This window comes from Microtus oregoni, unplaced genomic scaffold (assembly GCF_018167655.1).
Source record: "Microtus oregoni isolate MIOR12 unplaced genomic scaffold, Mior012 000079F_ref0000094, whole genome shotgun sequence".
NCBI lineage: Eukaryota > Metazoa > Chordata > Mammalia > Rodentia > Cricetidae > Microtus > Microtus oregoni.
The window spans coordinates 1,670,467-1,688,558 of record NW_024544537.1 but is presented as its reverse complement, the minus strand read 5'-3'; the positions used below and the strand labels follow the sequence as shown (position 1 = coordinate 1,688,558).

General features: G+C 39.6%; 1 protein-coding gene across 6 annotated transcripts in view; it reads left to right on the top strand.

Moving 5' to 3' along the window:
• The window catches only part of Dmd (dystrophin), a 1,759,261-nt gene that overhangs the window by 1,663,209 nt on the left and 77,960 nt on the right, over window positions 1-18,092 (top strand). For all 6 annotated transcript variants that reach the window (XM_041642825.1, XM_041642826.1, XM_041642828.1 and 3 more), the window contains 3 exons: window positions 3,101-3,302; window positions 5,522-5,607; window positions 7,879-8,036. In XM_041642825.1, the coding sequence (XP_041498759.1) occupies window positions 3,101-3,302; window positions 5,522-5,607; window positions 7,879-8,036 (446 nt within the window). The remainder of the gene's footprint in view (window positions 1-3,100; window positions 3,303-5,521; window positions 5,608-7,878; window positions 8,037-18,092) is intronic.

Below are 18,092 nucleotides of genomic sequence, written 5' to 3'. Positions count from 1 at the left end.
AAATATGTTTAGAGCATTTTTGAAAGAAAACATTTTAACACGGTTTATTTTATTTTATGTGTATAAACATTTTGCCTGCATGTATATATGTGCACCACATGTGCCTGGTGACCATGGAGATCAGAAGGGGACATCAGATCCCTGAAGTTATGATGGTTATGAGTCACCATCTATGTGGGTTCTGGGAACTGAATCCAGTTAATCTTCAAGAGCAGCAAGTGCTCTGACATATGCAAGGACGTGTGCACGCACACACACACACACACACACTTTGAGCATGTGTACACTTATTTAAAATTATATTATATATTAATATAATGGAAAGTGTTAGCTTCAAGAAAAAGGATATCTTCACAAAACCATCTGCTAGTTGTTTACTGAGGTTTGGAGGAAAGCTTATCGTTTTGTTTAAAGTTTCACCAAAATAACTTCTATGTATTCTTTAATAGGCTTGGTTTGAAAATTGAATGTGTGTGTGTGTGTGTGTGTGTGTGTGTGTGTGTGTGTGTGTGAGAGAGAGAGAGAGAGAGAGAGAGAGAGAGAGAGAGAGAGAGAGAGAGAGAGAGAGAGAGGTTTCAGTTGCCCTTATCTCTTTCCTCACCTGTTTGCTGGTCTGTTGCCTGGTCTTTGTCTGCTTAAATAGGAGGCTTTTAAATATTGTTCCGTGGAAACAAAATTCTGTTTTTCGATTTGCTATATTTGTTTGGGGAATTGTGTTCTCCCATATTCTGTGATGGATTGGTCTTGTATTTCACCGCATCCGGTTTTAGCAGAGAACACCACACAATATTTCTCTCCTGTGCCGTCTTCTGCTCCTGTTATTTGCAAGCAATTGCCTCACTCCCCCCGGAGCTATTTTTACTCTAAATTTTCTGTTGTGTGTGTTGCCTACCTAGTCACCTGTGTTGAGATTAGGTCCAATAAAATGAAATTCAGGCCATTTCACTGTTTGCTTTTTATCATCACGTGGGTTCATTCGATACGTCATCAAAAGTGAGTGGAAAAATCCTCACTGTTCTTATATACTTAAATCAAAAGCAAAGTATTTATAATTATTAAAGTATATCATAGTAAAAAAGGAAATAATAAAAGCACTTCACAGGACCCATAGTGTTTCTGCAATATATAAAGAAACACGTTAGAAATTTTGGTGTATGGAAGAAATCTACTCCACCCTTCCAATAACAAAGCTGCTATGCTACCTTTCTGACAGTTTCCACAACCTGCACTTCAGCAGTTGTGCTCTCAGGAAGTCAGGCAGACAAAAGAGATGATAAAAATCTGAGTGCTATGTCTCTGTAGCTCCCTTCTGCCTCCCGAGGAGTCCCCATTTCATCTCCCTGTTCGGATAGCCTCCTGCCTGCTTGCACACTCATTTTTTTTTTCTTCATTGTGTTGCCCGCCTGACTTCCAAATATGTCTTGCAGTCTGCCAGTTTCCTACTTCCACGTGTACACAGTCTCGGATTTCATTAAGGAAGATCATTTCTTTCTTTTTAGAGCACAGTGGAGCATTGTCTAAGGATGTTTGGGCTAGTCACTGGCAGTGATCCCATAATACTATGCAGCCTAGAAATATAGTAGACTTCTTAATTTGTGTAGCTATATTCGGTGATGTTCACTCAATGATTAAATCACCTGCTGATGGTTTTTTTTCCTCCAAAACATTCCCCTGACGTTAAGCAGAACATGGTTGTAAGCAGAACATGGCCTTATGTTAAATCAAAACAGGCTGCAGTAGAGACATGTGCGACCATGAGTTCCATCCTTAGCAAAATACAATCTGTAAGTGAGTAAGAGGAGTGTTAGCCCAGGAAAAATAGGAAAACTGGCCCATGGCATGAGAGCACAGAGTTTTCTTTATGGGAGCGAAAAATAGTGGAACTTATCTCTTGCCTCTGCCATCAGCTCTTCATGATTCTAGGGAAACTTGACACCAAATTCTTTCCCCTTTTTTAAGAGAGACAGTATGTTGCTGCATATGTATTAACCACTATTTTTGTAATATTTAATTTGAACTTACTTCCTGTAACGAGGAAAATGTGTTATTGATTTATGTTTGCCTTTCTTATATTATTGGAAAAACTATTTACTGAAAGAAATTGCTTCTTGTGGATTTCATTTGAAGTTATATTTACAGTTGCAGTGCCCCCTCTTCCCCTTAGGTGTGTGAGAGAGGCACTTCATTATCATTGATTCTTTGTCTCAAAGGACTGACACTTCGGAGCATAGCTTCGGTGTACCAGGTGCTTACAAAAACACCAGTGTTGCATTTTCAATTTGGCTAATAAATTGGCTTGAGAGAAAAGCGCCTTTTCATGCCACTCGGGAATAATGCTAGTGATTTGCTGATGGAAATCCACTCTTGTTAATTTTTTCTTTTGGCATCGGATTAAATACTACCCCAGACCAAGGGAATCTCCCCTAGCCTTAAAATTTTTAATAAGTGTCGAGAAAAAGGACATTGTAAAATGCAATGTGAAGGTGAAAGGAGAAATAAATTAGCCGTAGGCTTGAAATATGAATAGATCATGCAGTTTGCCTATAGAAAATTTTTGTGAAATTGGTTATTTTTTCACCTGGTGTTAAGGCAACAAAGAGAGCTGAGGTATCTCTTTTAAGGGGAAAATGCTTTCTCATTATAAATGCATAGCCAGAAATTGAGTTTACACCCCCCTAACCATATAGATTCATCTATTTGATCTCTAAGAAGGGAAAGGCCCATCAGTGAGTGTGTCTTTCAAAATCTCTAGGGCAACACGTTGTTTTTTTTTTTCCTACTTAGAAATGACTATTGACTCAGAAGCCTGATCCCTTTAACACTCAGATGGTTGCTGCTATTCCAGAGAAGGGAATTGTGTAAGTTTGTATGTTCATCCGATGCCAGTGAGATTGGAAAACAACTTCAGATCGTGAATACTGATAAAATCAGATCAAATTGAAAGGAAAGTGATGAAAACAGAATATCTTTGAAACAGGGTAGAAATTGGATTTGGTGTTTACTAAAGGATAGGAAACAACTCAACCAGCATCCACAAAGGAAAAGCAATGAAACGAAGTTTTCTATTTTGGGTCATTTGTGTTTATGTGTGTTTTCGTAGTGGATCTCTTGAGCCTGTCAGCTGCATGCGATGTCTTGGACCAGCACAACCTCAAGCAAAATGACCAGCCCATGGATATCCTGCAGATCATTAACTGTTTGACTACTCTTTATGATCGTCTGGAGCAAGAGCACAACAACTTGGTCAACGTCCCTCTCTGTGTGGATATGTGTCTCAACTGGCTTCTCAATGTTTATGATACGTATGTATGGCAAGAGCGGACCTAACTGACACAGGGATAACAGTATTGTTATTATAGTAGTGTCTCAGATATGGATGTCTTCTCCCAGGGATAAATCATTTCTGCCTATGACTTGAAACATTTGTTATGGTAGCAGTAAGAGCTGAATGCAGATTAAATGAATGGGATTAAATGTGTCTAATCCCAGAGGCAGAGGCAGGCAACTCTTTGTAAGTTTGAGGCCAGCCTGGTCTCCACAGTGTGAGTTTCAGGACAGTCAGGACTACATAGTGAGACTCTCTGAGAGGAAAAAAAAAAGAGTTGGAATGCAGATGGCTCTCAAATCAGAATCTAACCATAATCTGAGATAAGCCATCTTTTCAGTAGAGCGAGTTATCAGGTAGCTACGGTTCCTTCCTTTTCTCACCTGGGTTTTGGAGTTCTTCCATCCATTTTGGAGTGTGCCGTCTCATTGGCAGGGATGCCGGTGCTCCTGGAGATGCTGGCACAGCTGTTAGCTCAGAATTGCTGTAGCACATATGTCAACCAGTTATGGAGGCGGTATATAGATGAGTCACCCAAAGTGGAATTAAACTCAAGTACAGCAAACATAGCTCCTGAAACCAAGCAAGATTGTCGTTGTTGTTTTGTGTATTCGTAACGTCTTGCAGAGCTGCTCTTTGGCACATCCATTCATCAACCTCTGTTAGGTAGAGAGCGGTCATTTGGATTGCACACAGGACACAGCTCCAGTTCTCATTTCTGTCTGCAGCCTAATGAACACAATCGCGCATTGGCCGTGATTTTTCACTGAATTCCTCTTAGGCCCCAGAATTGTTGCACGCCTCATTTCACATATCAACGAGTACATACTCCCATTTGGAGATCTGGGAAAGGTTTCTTAAAGGCAATGCATGTCAAACTGCCTTCTCCCTCTGTTCTCTGCCTCTATCGTGTCCTTTTGATATGCATGCATACTGTTATCTTTGCCATTTTGTAAAGTATTCACTTTTTAATTTTCAGGACCCTCTGACTATTAAATGCATATACTTATCTACTTGGTTCTTGGACATATCAGATTTTAATTGTGGATTACATTTACATTTGTTTTGATCACAGTTTATTTTCGGGTATTCCCTCTTATTTTTGGCATCAGTTTCTTTGTAGACGAGATATGAATGGAGTCTGAGTATAGAATTTCGTTCAACCTACCTAAAATGATTCGAAGATCATTTTAAGTGCCCAAAGACTTCAACTGCTGTATAAAGTTTACCTGTCAAGCTTTGATTTGCTTTTTTCTAATAGAAACACAGATATTTTTTGGCAGTGACAGGAATTTCATTAAAGCATTTGAATCTAGTATTTTTCTTTAAATGAGAGATCTGATAAGTTGTACTAATTGAAAATTGAGCATATTGACCAACAAACATACCAAAATCTGAGATATAATTACTTTCCAAAATCAAACAAAAAGCCAAAAAGCTGTTCGAAAACATTTGCTACAAAATGGAAATCTGTTTGTTCATTCTATTTTTTTTCTTTGTTACCCCATGGTTAAATTTTTGTGTTAGTACATTTTTGTGTGCAATGCTTTATTTTGCTTCCTAATGTTTCAAGCATAGCCATATCAGAATGTTCATTTGGGAGTAGGTTACTTGATAGGGCATGCATTGGGATGCTTTCTGGTAGTGTATGCCATGATTTCATTGGCTATAAATATTCATGTTTTATATTTTGTGTTGTGTGACCTGAAGTGATGACTCATCTTCTTAGTAAGCAGTGACATGATGAAATTCCGGGCATGCTAAGCAGGGAAGAGTTACTTGCTAGGAATTGTTTTTGGCTTTAACAACCAAAATCGACAGTTTGCTCTAGTAACCAGAACTGCCAAGTGCACAGTGGTAATTCTTCCCTCTTACTCAACCAAGGAGGCTCTCTGTAGGTGAGTGGAAGGGAATTCTATCCTGATTTTATGTAGAGCTGTTTTGACAGTTCAAGTAAGGGCTTTTAAGAGTTGAGAATTGGGTAGATATTCATTAATTTGGTTCATAGAACTTTCCCATTGCCTTCTAGGTCATGAGGCAAATAGATAATGAACTCAGACAAGTTTTTAACATTAATCAGACACTGGCCTATAGAGCTTCTGTATCCAAGGCCTTTTTGCCCCTTAACTAGGAACTTCTACACTGTATTGGAGCGCCAGTAACTGTTTTGTTTTCTGGTTTGATTCTTCATAATAGGGGACGAACAGGGAGGATCCGTGTCCTGTCTTTTAAAACTGGCATCATTTCTCTGTGTAAAGCACACTTGGAAGACAAGTACAGATGTAAGTCTTACGTATGAACTCTCTATTTTCTTCATTGATGTTGCCTAATTACTCTCATTCTAGATGGAAAATAATGTACCATTCTTATTTCACGGCAGGTTTGTCACTTCAGATGGAGAACTGCTTTTAAAGGGTCATAAAATTTGGGTTGTGCTCTTCCCTTTCAGACATTACATTGAAGGCATTTAAATAGAGAATGAGGATTAGCTTTGCCGGCCCAAGTATTATTTTATGTTACATTGTCTGTGTCTTAGTAAAACACATGTTCCAAGGGGATAAAGTCTGATTTCCTAACCCCTTTGTGTAAGTCAGGAGAAGAAATGTGAAGGTTTAATCCCTGCTTTTCCTGTGTCTCTTTGGATTCCCACTTAAATAATACTATCTGACATTTGTGTTCAAAACACATTGTATATTTTATAATCATCTTACTGCAAGCTGTACTGACACATTCAATTCTGTGACGTGACTAACATTTTACTGTTTGAGGGATGGCTAGCCTTCTATTTCTTAGAAGGTAAGTAGCACCCTCTAGAATTTTCTTTTTGATTGGCTATTAGAATCTTTTACATAAAAACCGTAAATCTAAATAAAAGGCAAATGTTAAAGGACTCATAGTTTGGGTGCCCAAATCACCATCCATTCTCACTCTGAAGGACTGTGTATGTTTGCCCCTGGAAATGCTTGTAAGGAGCCTTTTCAGGAGGAATTGAACAAATCTAGCCTGTCCTGGCTTTCACCTAAGAACTAGTCATACGTAGATGAAGCAGTATGCTGGGTGTCAAGATGGGCAGGAGACAAAAGACATGGCATTTCTCCAAAGCCAGGCTGTGTTGCAATTCTCAGTTTTGTAGAGTAAATCATACTATACGCAAACCACTGTAGCGCTCACTTTTATATAGTTTCCATGGGAGTTTTCCTTCCCCATGAACTAAACAACATAAAATAAAACAACCCCCAGCCAAACCTGAATAATGGTTTTTTTTTGGACCCTTTAACATTATTTGGGATAAAAACAATATTTCTGAGTGCTTTTATTTTTTGAATATTATAACAACTTATTGTAAGTTAGGTCTATTGTCTTTTAAAAAGACATGGGAGTGGTTTCTCCCTAACTTCTTGCTGTCACTCAATGTTTGTAAGTTTAAGGTCGTCTTTGACTACCTACTGAAACTCTTTATTCCCCCAAACAAATACAGAAATAGTAAGGCAGACATAGGAAATCAACAATAACTTAGTATGATAGGAGCTAGTTACACAAGAGCACAGCATCCTATGTAAGCAAACATGCCAATCTCTTTGATGCTGAAGGGACTTATGACTCTTTAAAAACTCATGATTTTGTTACATATTTTGATATCTGATGCTCACATGCTTTTTGCTAATCATATGACTCTTGATTAAAAAGTATCCATGGTAATATTCATGTCATATATACATAATAGTTACCAAAGGATTGTGTTTGGTTTTAAAAAGCAAGTTACTAAGTTACTAAGAATACATTTGGGGTCTGATGAGATGGCTCATTGGGTGAAGATATAACTCAGGTTCCATCCTCAGGATCCATATGATAGAAGGAGAGAACCGATTCCTGTAAGTTACCCCCGAACTCCACATACTCTAAATATATGCATGCATAAGAAATCAATAAAATGTAACTTTTAAAAGTGCACGTAAGCCGTCAAGATGGCTCAGAAGATAAAGGCACTTGCCACTGCACCTAATGCTGAATTTTACCTCCAGGATCCATAAGGTGGAGGGAGAGAACTGACTCCTGCAAGTTTTCCTTGACTTGCACATATGTGCCTTCATATATGTGACCCACACTTCACATAGAAGTAAATGAAATAAAAAAGTAATACATGTAAACTCACCCTTTGCAGGACTGCAGTTTATTTAAATTTTTATATGACATATGTAGGCATATGTTCTGATTACCCTAAATTAGCCATAATCCCTCAATCTAACATGGAGAAAGTTATGCCTTCAGTCCCTTGCATCATATAAAACCACACACCTATAATCTTAGCTCTCAGGAGGTAGAGTCAGGAGAATAAGAAATTCAAGGTTATCTTCAACTACATAGCAAGTTTAAGGTCAGCCTGTATTACATTAGAACACACACAATTAAGATAAAAAAGTAAAACAGTGAGTCTGTGGGAATATTGGCCATACCTGAGAATAAGTACTTGCATTGAATTTGCCACTGGGTTCTGCTTACGTCCACTTGTTCCACTGTTTTGATTTTCATGGTTCTCTTCTTTTCTTTTATAGACCTTTTCAAGCAAGTGGCAAGTTCAACTGGCTTTTGTGACCAGCGTAGGCTGGGTCTTCTTCTGCATGATTCTATTCAAATCCCAAGACAGCTGGGTGAAGTTGCCTCCTTTGGGGGCAGTAACATAGAGCCAAGCGTCAGGAGCTGCTTCCAATTTGTAAGTTACTCATCTTTTTTATTTTTTTTTTACCTGTGTGTGTATGAGACTGAGCAAGTGTTCTACCACCAATCCATTCCTTGTGCCACAAACGCGCATGTTTGCACACACACACACACACACACACACACACACACACACACACACACACGAGCCCTTCTTACAGTCCTATAGTATATCTAAGGTTTACACTCTTCTAGTGACTAGTGCATGCTCAGCACACTGCCTCTCTTGCTCATCCTGCCTTTTCCTGCCCCCGCTGTCCTTCCTCTTCTGTTCTCCTTCTCAGTGCCCGGGCACTCTGCTATGGCATACATACGAGTAGGCTGTTTCTATTTTTGGTAAATAAAGTAGGTAGTCCTGCTAGGTAGTATTATAATGAACGTCTTCATGTGTTTAGTCCTGTTCTTTTAAAAATCTCTCTCTCTCTCTCTCTCTCTCTCTCTCTCTCTCTCTCTCTCTCTCTCTCTCTCTCTCTCTCTGCCTCTCTCCCTTGTGTGTGTGTCTCTGTGTGTGTGCACATGCCTGAATGTGTGCACGCATGTGTGTGTATGTATGTGTTCACGGTGTGAACGTGGACATGTGCCCACAGAGGACAACCTCGAGCATCAATCTTAACCTTCCATCTTGTTTCAGAAAGGGTCTCTTGCTTTTTGCTTCTCTATGTGCCTGACTAGCTGGCCCCCAAACTTTCAGGGGCTCTTCTGTCTCTCTCTGCCTTTCCCTTTGTTGGAGGAGCAGCGAGACTGCAGATACATCCTCTGGTGCCTCACCTTCTGTAGGCTCGAGAGTTCTGAGCTCAGTCGAGTCTTCATGCTTCCCATCCTCGCTGGTCCATTTTCTCTCTTTTGAAACAGATTCCTTTGAATCAGTTGATCAGATTCAAGAATAGAAATATTTTTTTGTGCCTTTTGACTCATATTAACAGATGGCTTTTCTTTAACAACTCTTTCTAGTTGTAATGCCACCAGAATTAGTGGAATAAGATATTTGCAGGACCACTGTATTCACTGTGTTCTTATGTATTTTTAAATGCTACAAGCTGTTTTTCTTATGTGAGGTTTCTCAATCATTCTAATCTCATTCACAGTGGCTAAGATTTATAAAATTGAAGTCTTTTTCCCATAAACTGGAGAAAATTCTAGGCAGCTTTCTAGGAAGAATGCTGTCACTATTTCAATGGTAAAGCAGTTTGAATATTTAAGACTTAATTGGCAATATGATTGAATGTGCACAGAATAAACCCACTTACTATAGAGTGAGATATATTGGAATTATTTTGCCAAAATGTTGGCAGGTTGGTTGTAAAATAGTTATAGGATATAGCTGCATTTTTCATCATTCCAAAGCATGAAAATGCAATCATTATGAAACCTTTGTACACGTTGCTGTAATAATATCTATTCTAGAATATCAATATTAATAACTTTCATATAATGAATTTTAGCAACAACACAATATAGGTTTTTTTAATTCACTTATACAACAGCATGCAGTACTATAAATTTCCCACTAGTCTTTGTCTTCTAGTGAAATTCCATTTACTTTTTACTTTTTGAGTTTGAGTTGTGAAGTGCATGCACACATGTTCACATATGTAGTAGGAGGCTACTTATTTGTTCCCAGCTTTTCAGCCCCAAAATTACCATGCCGAAACTGTACTAATTAAATCACTGCTTAGGCCATTAGCTCTAGCTTATTATTGGCAAACTCTTACATGTTAATTTAACCCATTTCTATTAATCTGTATATTGTCATGTGGCTGTTGCTTACCGACAAGGTTCCAGTGGTGACAGCTACATGGTGTCTCTTGACTCTGCCTTCTTTCTTCCAGCATTCAGTTTAGTTTTTCCCGCCTACCTCTGTTCTGGCCAGCTATAGGCTCAAGCCAGCTTTCTTTATTCATTAATGGTAACCAAAGCATACAGAGAGAATCCCACATCACACATATGTGTACCTATATATTGTATCTTAAGTTAAAAGTAAAGATCAGATTATAGAGGCACTGTCAACTGTCTCTATTGTATGATGGTCCCTGTTGCAGAGAGCTATGCTCAGAGCTTCCCATCACCTCTCTGTACTGACACACTGGGCAGCCATTACCCCTCTTACTGTAACTTCTCTACTTGAATTTGGCTGTCAGGATAGAGGCTTTTGAACTAAAGCTCTGCTTTCCCTGGCAAGGAGGCCAGTCTGTCCCACCTCTTCTTTTGCTAATTGCCCCTTCTCCTGAAATCTATCTCTCTTACTTGCTTCCTTGCCATCTCTGTAAAAGCAGCCCTCTTCTCAGCATCAGCATTTGAACTCAGTCCATCTTGCATATTGAGTGAATGCCTCTGTGTTAGCCAGCAAGCTCCTGGAAACCTCTTTTGTTAGATTAGGAAGAAATTGACCAAGAGATTCCCAGTGATAACAAGAGGCTTTTTATTTGCTCCTTGCTTTTTTCTCTGAATTTCCTTCTTTGAGCATTTATAATTTTGAATGAAAGCAAGCAAGGAAGGCAGGCAGAGGGGAGGAAGGAAAGAAAAGAAAAGAAGGAAGGAATGAAGGAACGAAGGGAAGCAAGCCAATGACCAAAGTGCTTCCTTTGATTCCTTTCCATGGCAATCCTTACCTTGTTTCACAGCCCGCTCATTGCTTGGGCACATCATTGCATGTTTCTCCTAAGAATCCTGAGGACCACACTGCAGTGCCTGCCTTTGATCTGAATGTCCTTTTACGTACTTTAAATATTACCACATGACAACTATCATTAACGGTCTCCAGTGGATTTCCATTTTCTGCTAGAGAGATTTCAGCTTCTTTATTTTAGCCCTCGGGTGTTTCCTAATGTAGTTCCATAACCACTGCTTTGAAACATTTCTTTTGCTACCTTAGAACAGCCATACCTCATTGTTTGTATTTTGCATGATTATAAGTAATGACATTATTATTGTTACTTACAAAATTTTGTACTTATTCAAATGAATTTACTCATTGAAATCTTGCAGTCCTTTGGGGAGAGTACAGTGGGCAGGCTTTGGAGGTTTTTGGTTTTATTTTTGAACAACTTTCTCTGCCTTTAACCTCTGTCAACTGTGGAATGGTTGGATTCTCATCTATACCTCCTACCTCTTTCCCCAATATGTTCTTTCAGACACTTTTTTCCAGCCTACTCTCAAGGGCAAACAACAAATATTTCATCATGTTTGTACTGGGTTCTGGGTAAAATAAAAGGTGTTACACAGGAAAAACAGACAGATAAGAGGAGTTGGGGAGGGGTTAGGTCAAGTATTGAACTCGATTTTTATAGTAGAATGGGCTGCCGGTGTGGCTTATTCTATTCAGATATGGGAAGCCTCTTAACTTGTAATCATTTCTCATTGGGTTGAATGGCCACATTGTGAATGTTGACTTTAGAATCTGTGTCCTGGCCCTGGATTGCTTTTCCTCAACCAGGTGCTCTGGTGGTCACCTTGCCTGTCATTGTGCAATAGCCATGAAAATACAGTGTTTGCCATAGGGAAAGATAGCAGCAGTGAAAATGCCCTCTGTCCTCTGAAGCATAAGACCTTGGGAACCGGATCGACTTGCTCCTTCAGCAGGCTTGTGCACACAGGGTGCTATTTCTGCTAGCGTGAGGAGCCGGTGGAGTGCCTGCCTCTCTTTTCTGCACTGAGGATGTTGACGCCAGTGGAGTGCCTGCCTCTCTTTTCTGCACTGTGGATGTTGACTTTAAACAGTAGTGCTTCTGTTTCCTTTGTTTCTTGTTACCACATAGAAAACTTCTCTTTCCTGTGCGGATACAGTTAGAAACCTCTGGCCCATGGTCTCCTTGTGGCAGGAAGAGAGGTAAATTTTCTTGAGCCCCATGCTTTAGATGATCTTCCGAAGGTTTCTTCAGTTCTATACGTCCCCACTATAAGCTTACAAAGATGGAAGGAAAGTCACCCCTCAGATCTAAGTTTAAAAAAAAATAAGCTGTCAATTTAAAACTAAGTGTAAGTCCTGTATGGTAGCACACACCTATAATGCCATTATGCAGGAGACTGAAACAGAAGGATTACTATATATTTGAGGCTAACCCGGGCTATAGAGTGAGTTAGAGACCATCCTGGGGTATATAGCAAGACCTTCTCCAAAATAAATAAATAAATAAATAAATAAATAAATAAATAAATAAATGGAGTCTGTGAGGATAGTTCCGTTGATAAAGTATTTACTCTGCAAGCATGGAGATCCGTGTTTGGATCCCTTGCATGCGTATAAAAATCCAGGTGTGGCAGCACGTGCCAGTAATCCTGGTGCCAAGGGGGCAGAGAGAGGCAGCTCTCTTGATCTTGCTGGCCAGATGGCTTCGCTGAATTGGCGAGCTGCAGATTCAGTGAGAGGCCCAATCTCAAAAGATAAGGTGGAGGGCCAGTGAGGAAAAAGCCTGGCACAAAAGCCTGGCAGCTTGAGTTGAAAGCTAGGAATGCAACGCACATGAAAGTGGGGGGAGGGAGTTGATTCCACAAAGTTGTCTTCTGACTTCCACATGGTTGCCATGATGCTTGTTACTGCCCCAACCCCCCCCACAACACACACACGAATTTGTGAAAATGAAACCATGCTTGTGGCTATTGAAACAGCTTATTTAAGATGTTTGTGGCGTCTTCAATAACACAAAGTCAAGCTATCGGCACACTGCTGCTACTGTATTCACCGGGAAGTTGACTCATTTTGATAGTGATGAAAAAGTATTGAAACTTGACTGTGTTGTGATAGAGCGTGAACTCATGTTGATCACGGTGTTCCTCTTTCATATTCCCTAGACCACAGGCCATTGAAATAGAAAGGGATCTTTACAGGCTATAATAAAGTCAGTCTTATGGTGGCAATGAGTCACAATCTGCCTGAAAGAACCTTTGGGTTATCCCCATCTTGCCTTTTTCAAAAGAAGGAATGATATTCAGTCCCTCCCTTAACACATACACCTTTATTATAAATACTCTAATTTGGGGGCTGGATACATGGCTCAGTGGATAAAAGTACATACTGCTCTTGCAGAGAACCTGGGTGTGGTTCCCAGCATCTGTGCTAGACAGCCCACGACTGCCTGTGTCTCAAGCTCCAGGGGATACATCACTCTTTTCCGGGCTCTGCTGGCATCTGCACTCACATGAGCATACCCACAGGCAGTGACCAACATATAGCTGGTTTTTGTGATACTGTAATTTCATTTGTTTGTGCCCTGTCTGTTTTGGGTTTTTTTTTTTTGAGTTTTTTAAAGATTCTACTTATTTATTATATATGCAGTGTTCTGTCTGCATGTATGTCTGCATGCCAAAAGACTTTGTCTGTTTTTAAATAAAACCAAATATTGCTTTTAGGCCCCCAAACTCTTCAGTGACATCATAACAGAATCATGTATCAGCAAACAGCATTTGGCATTACACTGAGAAGTACTTCCTTCCTCCACTGTGATAGGCTTTGTAGTATTTTCTTCTGTAAACACTTTAATGACTTTATTATTTAGATAGACTTGTGTACACCAACTTTCTATTCAATATGCTTCAACTACAAGTGCTAGAGTGTCAAAATCTGTTTACTCTACATCTGCTTTCTGCCTCCTGCTGTATTCATACATTCAAGAAGAATGAATTGCTGTTTCATTTATATTCTGAATTTTTATATTCATATGACAAAATGAAAATCATCTTTGTCTAGTTACTATAATATAGAACAAATAGAAAGTAGAGAATGAATTACAGCCTTAGTTTAAACTAAGTATGTGTGTGTATCTCATATGCTAAAAGTCTTGCAAGGATCTTTGGTTTGTGAGTGTCAGGGTGATTAAGTATGTAAACAGTGGAGTTTGAGATGTGAAATTTGCTGTGGGCCAGATTTGTACAGGCACATTTCTTACCCTCTCTGGCTCCTGCCATCTTGGCGGGCTTGTGGGAATGAAATGAGTCAGCAGGAGTAACTTATTTAGTTGTGGTGGGCACCTACTGGGCTGAGCATTAGCTATGATTACCTTGAGTGTCTTGTGACATGAGAATATCATGTCAGGATTAGCAGTTCACCATACCTATACCTAAGCGTCTGTGGACTCAATTTGAAGCTAAGATTGCTTCTGTGCAGATGTAAAATGGCATGCTAGGAAACTTTCCCCTGATTAGATATCAATTCCCAAGGCAACTGATCACATTTTGTATTTTCATTCCTTCGATAACATCAAGCAATCCTAGTGTTCTGAAGCTTCCTTTGGGTTCTATAGACATTCTCGTTCTGCTGCCTTTGTCGGACTGAGGGCTGCGTACTCATATCCATCGAGGTAGCCTACCTATTGTGGAGGGTACGTTTCATCACAAATTAGCATCTCCACCTCAGTTTTTCTAAGAATGAAAAGGGAGGGAAAAAAGGTATAGGTATTGGGTTTTTTGCTTACTTTCTTCTTTTGCTGTGGTACTCATGGCTTCACCCAAGGCCTCATGGATGAAATCCAATGCCCATTTCTTGCTTTAAATATGCTTTTATTGCATGTATATTCCGGATTGTTTTTGTCAGTTCACAGTTTGTGCTAAGTTGTGCTAATAAACTTATCCTCCACAATCATGGAAACTAAAAAATAAATAAGTTTAAAATTTGCCACCCTCCTTTTACCCAATATTAACCACTGAATTTTTTAACAGAAAGTTCTTTTTTAAGATTATTTCAGATGAAAAGAGTATAAACTTACTCCTGAAAGATTTTTATAGATTTATCCAATGTCTTCAGCCTATCTTAACTTATTTATCAGATAGCTACACTTCTTATTTTACTTACATTTGGATTTTTTTTTAAAAAGATTTCAACCAGGTAGGGTGGTGTGGGTCTTAAATCCCAGCACTCAGGAGGCAGAGTCAGGTAGATCTCTGAGTTCGAGGTCACTCTGGTCTAGAAGAACAAGTTTCAGGACAGGCACCAAAGCTACACTGAGAAATCCTGTCTGAAAAAAACAAAAAACAAAACAAAAAACCCACAAGATTTCACTATACAGCTCTGGGTGGCCTGGGGATACCTTTGAAAAATTTAAAAACATTTACTTATTTGTGTGTCTGTATGTTTATGTGAATGTGGTATGTGTGTATGTGTGTGTGTGTGCATGCATGCACATGTGTGTCCACACGCTAGCTCATGTATGTGCTGGTTCTCTCCTTCCATCATGTCAGGTGTGAGGAGGAAACTCAGGTGCTCAGGATGCGTTACATTACAGCAGGTGCCCTTACCTGCTAAGCCATTGAGGTGCCCTTTTGATAATATTTTATGATAATATTTAACAGGATTTCTGGGCTGGGGGGGGCAATGATTTGGTGGCTACGAATGCTTGCTGTACAAGCATAAAGGCCTAAGTTTGCATGTCAAGCAGCCATGTAAAAGGAGTGCATGGCTACATGTGTCTATAGCTGAGGGTTCATTTAGGTAGGAGGATTGCTAGGGTTTTCTACCTAGGTAGGAGTTGAGCTTCAAGTTCATTGAGCCAATGGCTTAGCGAAATACTCTGTCTTAAAAACTGATAGAACCTGAAGCCTTCCTCTGGCAAAGCCTTCCTCATGCAAAGCCCTTGGACACACATGCGTACATGTCGCACACACACAGATTTTTGTCTTGCCTTTCTTTCAGGGCTACGTTTCATTTGGCATAGTAACATTTACTGATTGACGTTCAGTTCTGAGTTTAGACAAATGCATAAAGTCGTGTCGCCCCCATGACAATCAAGACACTGAACAATTTTAAAACTCCTGCTTTATTGCCACCATGTTCCTTTCCAATCTATGGGAACTGTGTCTCTGCGTTTAATTTCTCCAGTTTTGCTTTTTACTCAACTGGCCTTTAAATAAGCAGAGGAGGCATCAGTGGAAGAGTTAACTTTCTAAGTTGCATGATTGAATAAACTATCCTGCTCTATACTTCATGAAGTATGTTCCCTAGCATTATCAGTAGATGTAAACTTCTCCACATAAGTAAAAGTTTCTCTTAAGTAGGAGCACTCTATCATAAGTTCCCAACACTGAGTATATGAAAGGATTTGCATAGACTTCAAATTGTTCTCTAAGGCCAGGGTGTTAATTGGTTATTAGTCAGGTAGAGTGGAGAGTTTGAGGTCACGAGAGGTGTCCTTGAACATGGAAATGAAGAGTGGATAATTACCACATGTTATTGTTTGGCCTGATTTTTTTTTTCATTTCTAAGAATTTATTGAGATGTTATGTAGAAAATGTTAAAGAAATACATAAGGTACAATAAGTGTAAGACAGGGTGTTAATACCCGGTTACTACAAGAAAATCCAGATCTTGATTATGTTGGTCACAGAAATGTAGGAGTATTTAAATTTTTTTTTAATTTATTTATTTATTAAGGATTTCTGCCTCGTCCCCACAACCGCTTCCCATTTCCCTCCCCCTCCCCCGATCAAGTCCCCCCCCCTCATCTGCTCGAAGAGCAATCAGGGTTCCCTGACCTGTGGGAAGCCCAAAGACTGCCCACCTCTATCCAGGTCTCGTAAGGTGAGCATTCAAACTGCCTAGGCTCCCACAAAGCCAGTACGTGCAGTAGGATCAAAAACCCACTGCAATTGTTCTTGAATTCTCAGTATTCCTCATTGTCCGCTATGTTCAGCTAGTCCGGATTTATCCCATGCTTTTTCAGACCTAGGCCAGCTGGCCTTGGTGAGATCCCAATAGAACATCCCCATTGTCTTAGTGTGTGGGTGCACCCCTCGTGGTCCTGAGTTCCTTGCTCGTGCTCCGTCTCCTTCTGCTCCTGATTTGGACCTTGAGATTTCTGTCCGGTGCTCCCGTGTGGGTCTCTGTCTCTGTCTCCTTTCATCGCCTGATGAAGGTTAATATTCCTGAGGATGCCTATGTGTTTGTCTTTGGATTCACCTTATTTAGCTTCTCTAGGAACATGATTTGTTTGGCCTGATTTTTATCTTTAATGGGTGATGCAGAGTCTTGATGAATATTTAGAGCCATGACTGCTGGCCTCCAACCTGCTCATTATCTTCACAACTTTAAATAAAACGCTTCATTTTTACCCAAGACAGCAGTTATGGGAAGTCTTTTACTTCTTGTTTCAACACAAGTCTTGACCTTTCCATCTCTGCATCAAACAAGATACAAATTTTGTGCGAGAACTCATTTTCATGACCAGAAATTCACGCTTAGAATCCCAGAAGACCACATCTAGACAGTGCATAAGAGAGTGTTCTAGGGACCATGAAGAGAAAGTTTTGTGTTAGGTTCCTGGTTTCTGAGGTCTTGAGATTTTCCTATTTTATGTCATTTATGTTAAGACCATTTGAGCTTCCTCCTTATGCGTGTTAAAGATTCTTTCTCCCATCCTCCTATCTTGCCCTTCTTCAGGAAGGAATGACTTGAGGGAAATGATGGTTCCCAGCCATTATTTATTTTAGAAATATCTCAATTGCAAAGTCAGTAGTGGAATAATGAACAACCGTTTATGCTATGCAGCCCTATACCACCAGTTAATTTTTGTATACATATTTACTGCTCTTCGAGCCCTCTGTGTGCTGTATGTGAGTATGCATGTGCATAAACATGCTTTATCATATACCATTTAAAAGAAAAGAGGCATCATAATACAAACCTCATTATTGGACTATACATATGTTTTCCATAATTCACATTCCCTCAAGTCAAGGAAAGAAGAACGCATGAGTCTAGCCCTTAGCAATTTTATTTGTTTCCATGTTTATCACTGGATACATAAGTAGTGATACATGCTGTCATGTATACAATTTAAATCAGGTTAGTAATCCATCCATCAAAGTCCACATTGAAAATTTCCTTTCGTTCTGGAATGTTCCTTATATCTACCTGTTTATTTTCAAGATCCAATCAAGACTTTTGCCTTACATTTGCTTATATGGGATTTATTAGAGTACTCTACAGGCTGTGGTCAGTCTAGTCCGACAATGGCTATCTCTCAAGGAAAAGTGAAGAATCCACTTGTTGTTCATTCCATGAGGCTGGATATAGGTTTTCATGCATATAAAACCTCAGCGCCAGGGTAGATGAACTTACCAGCTA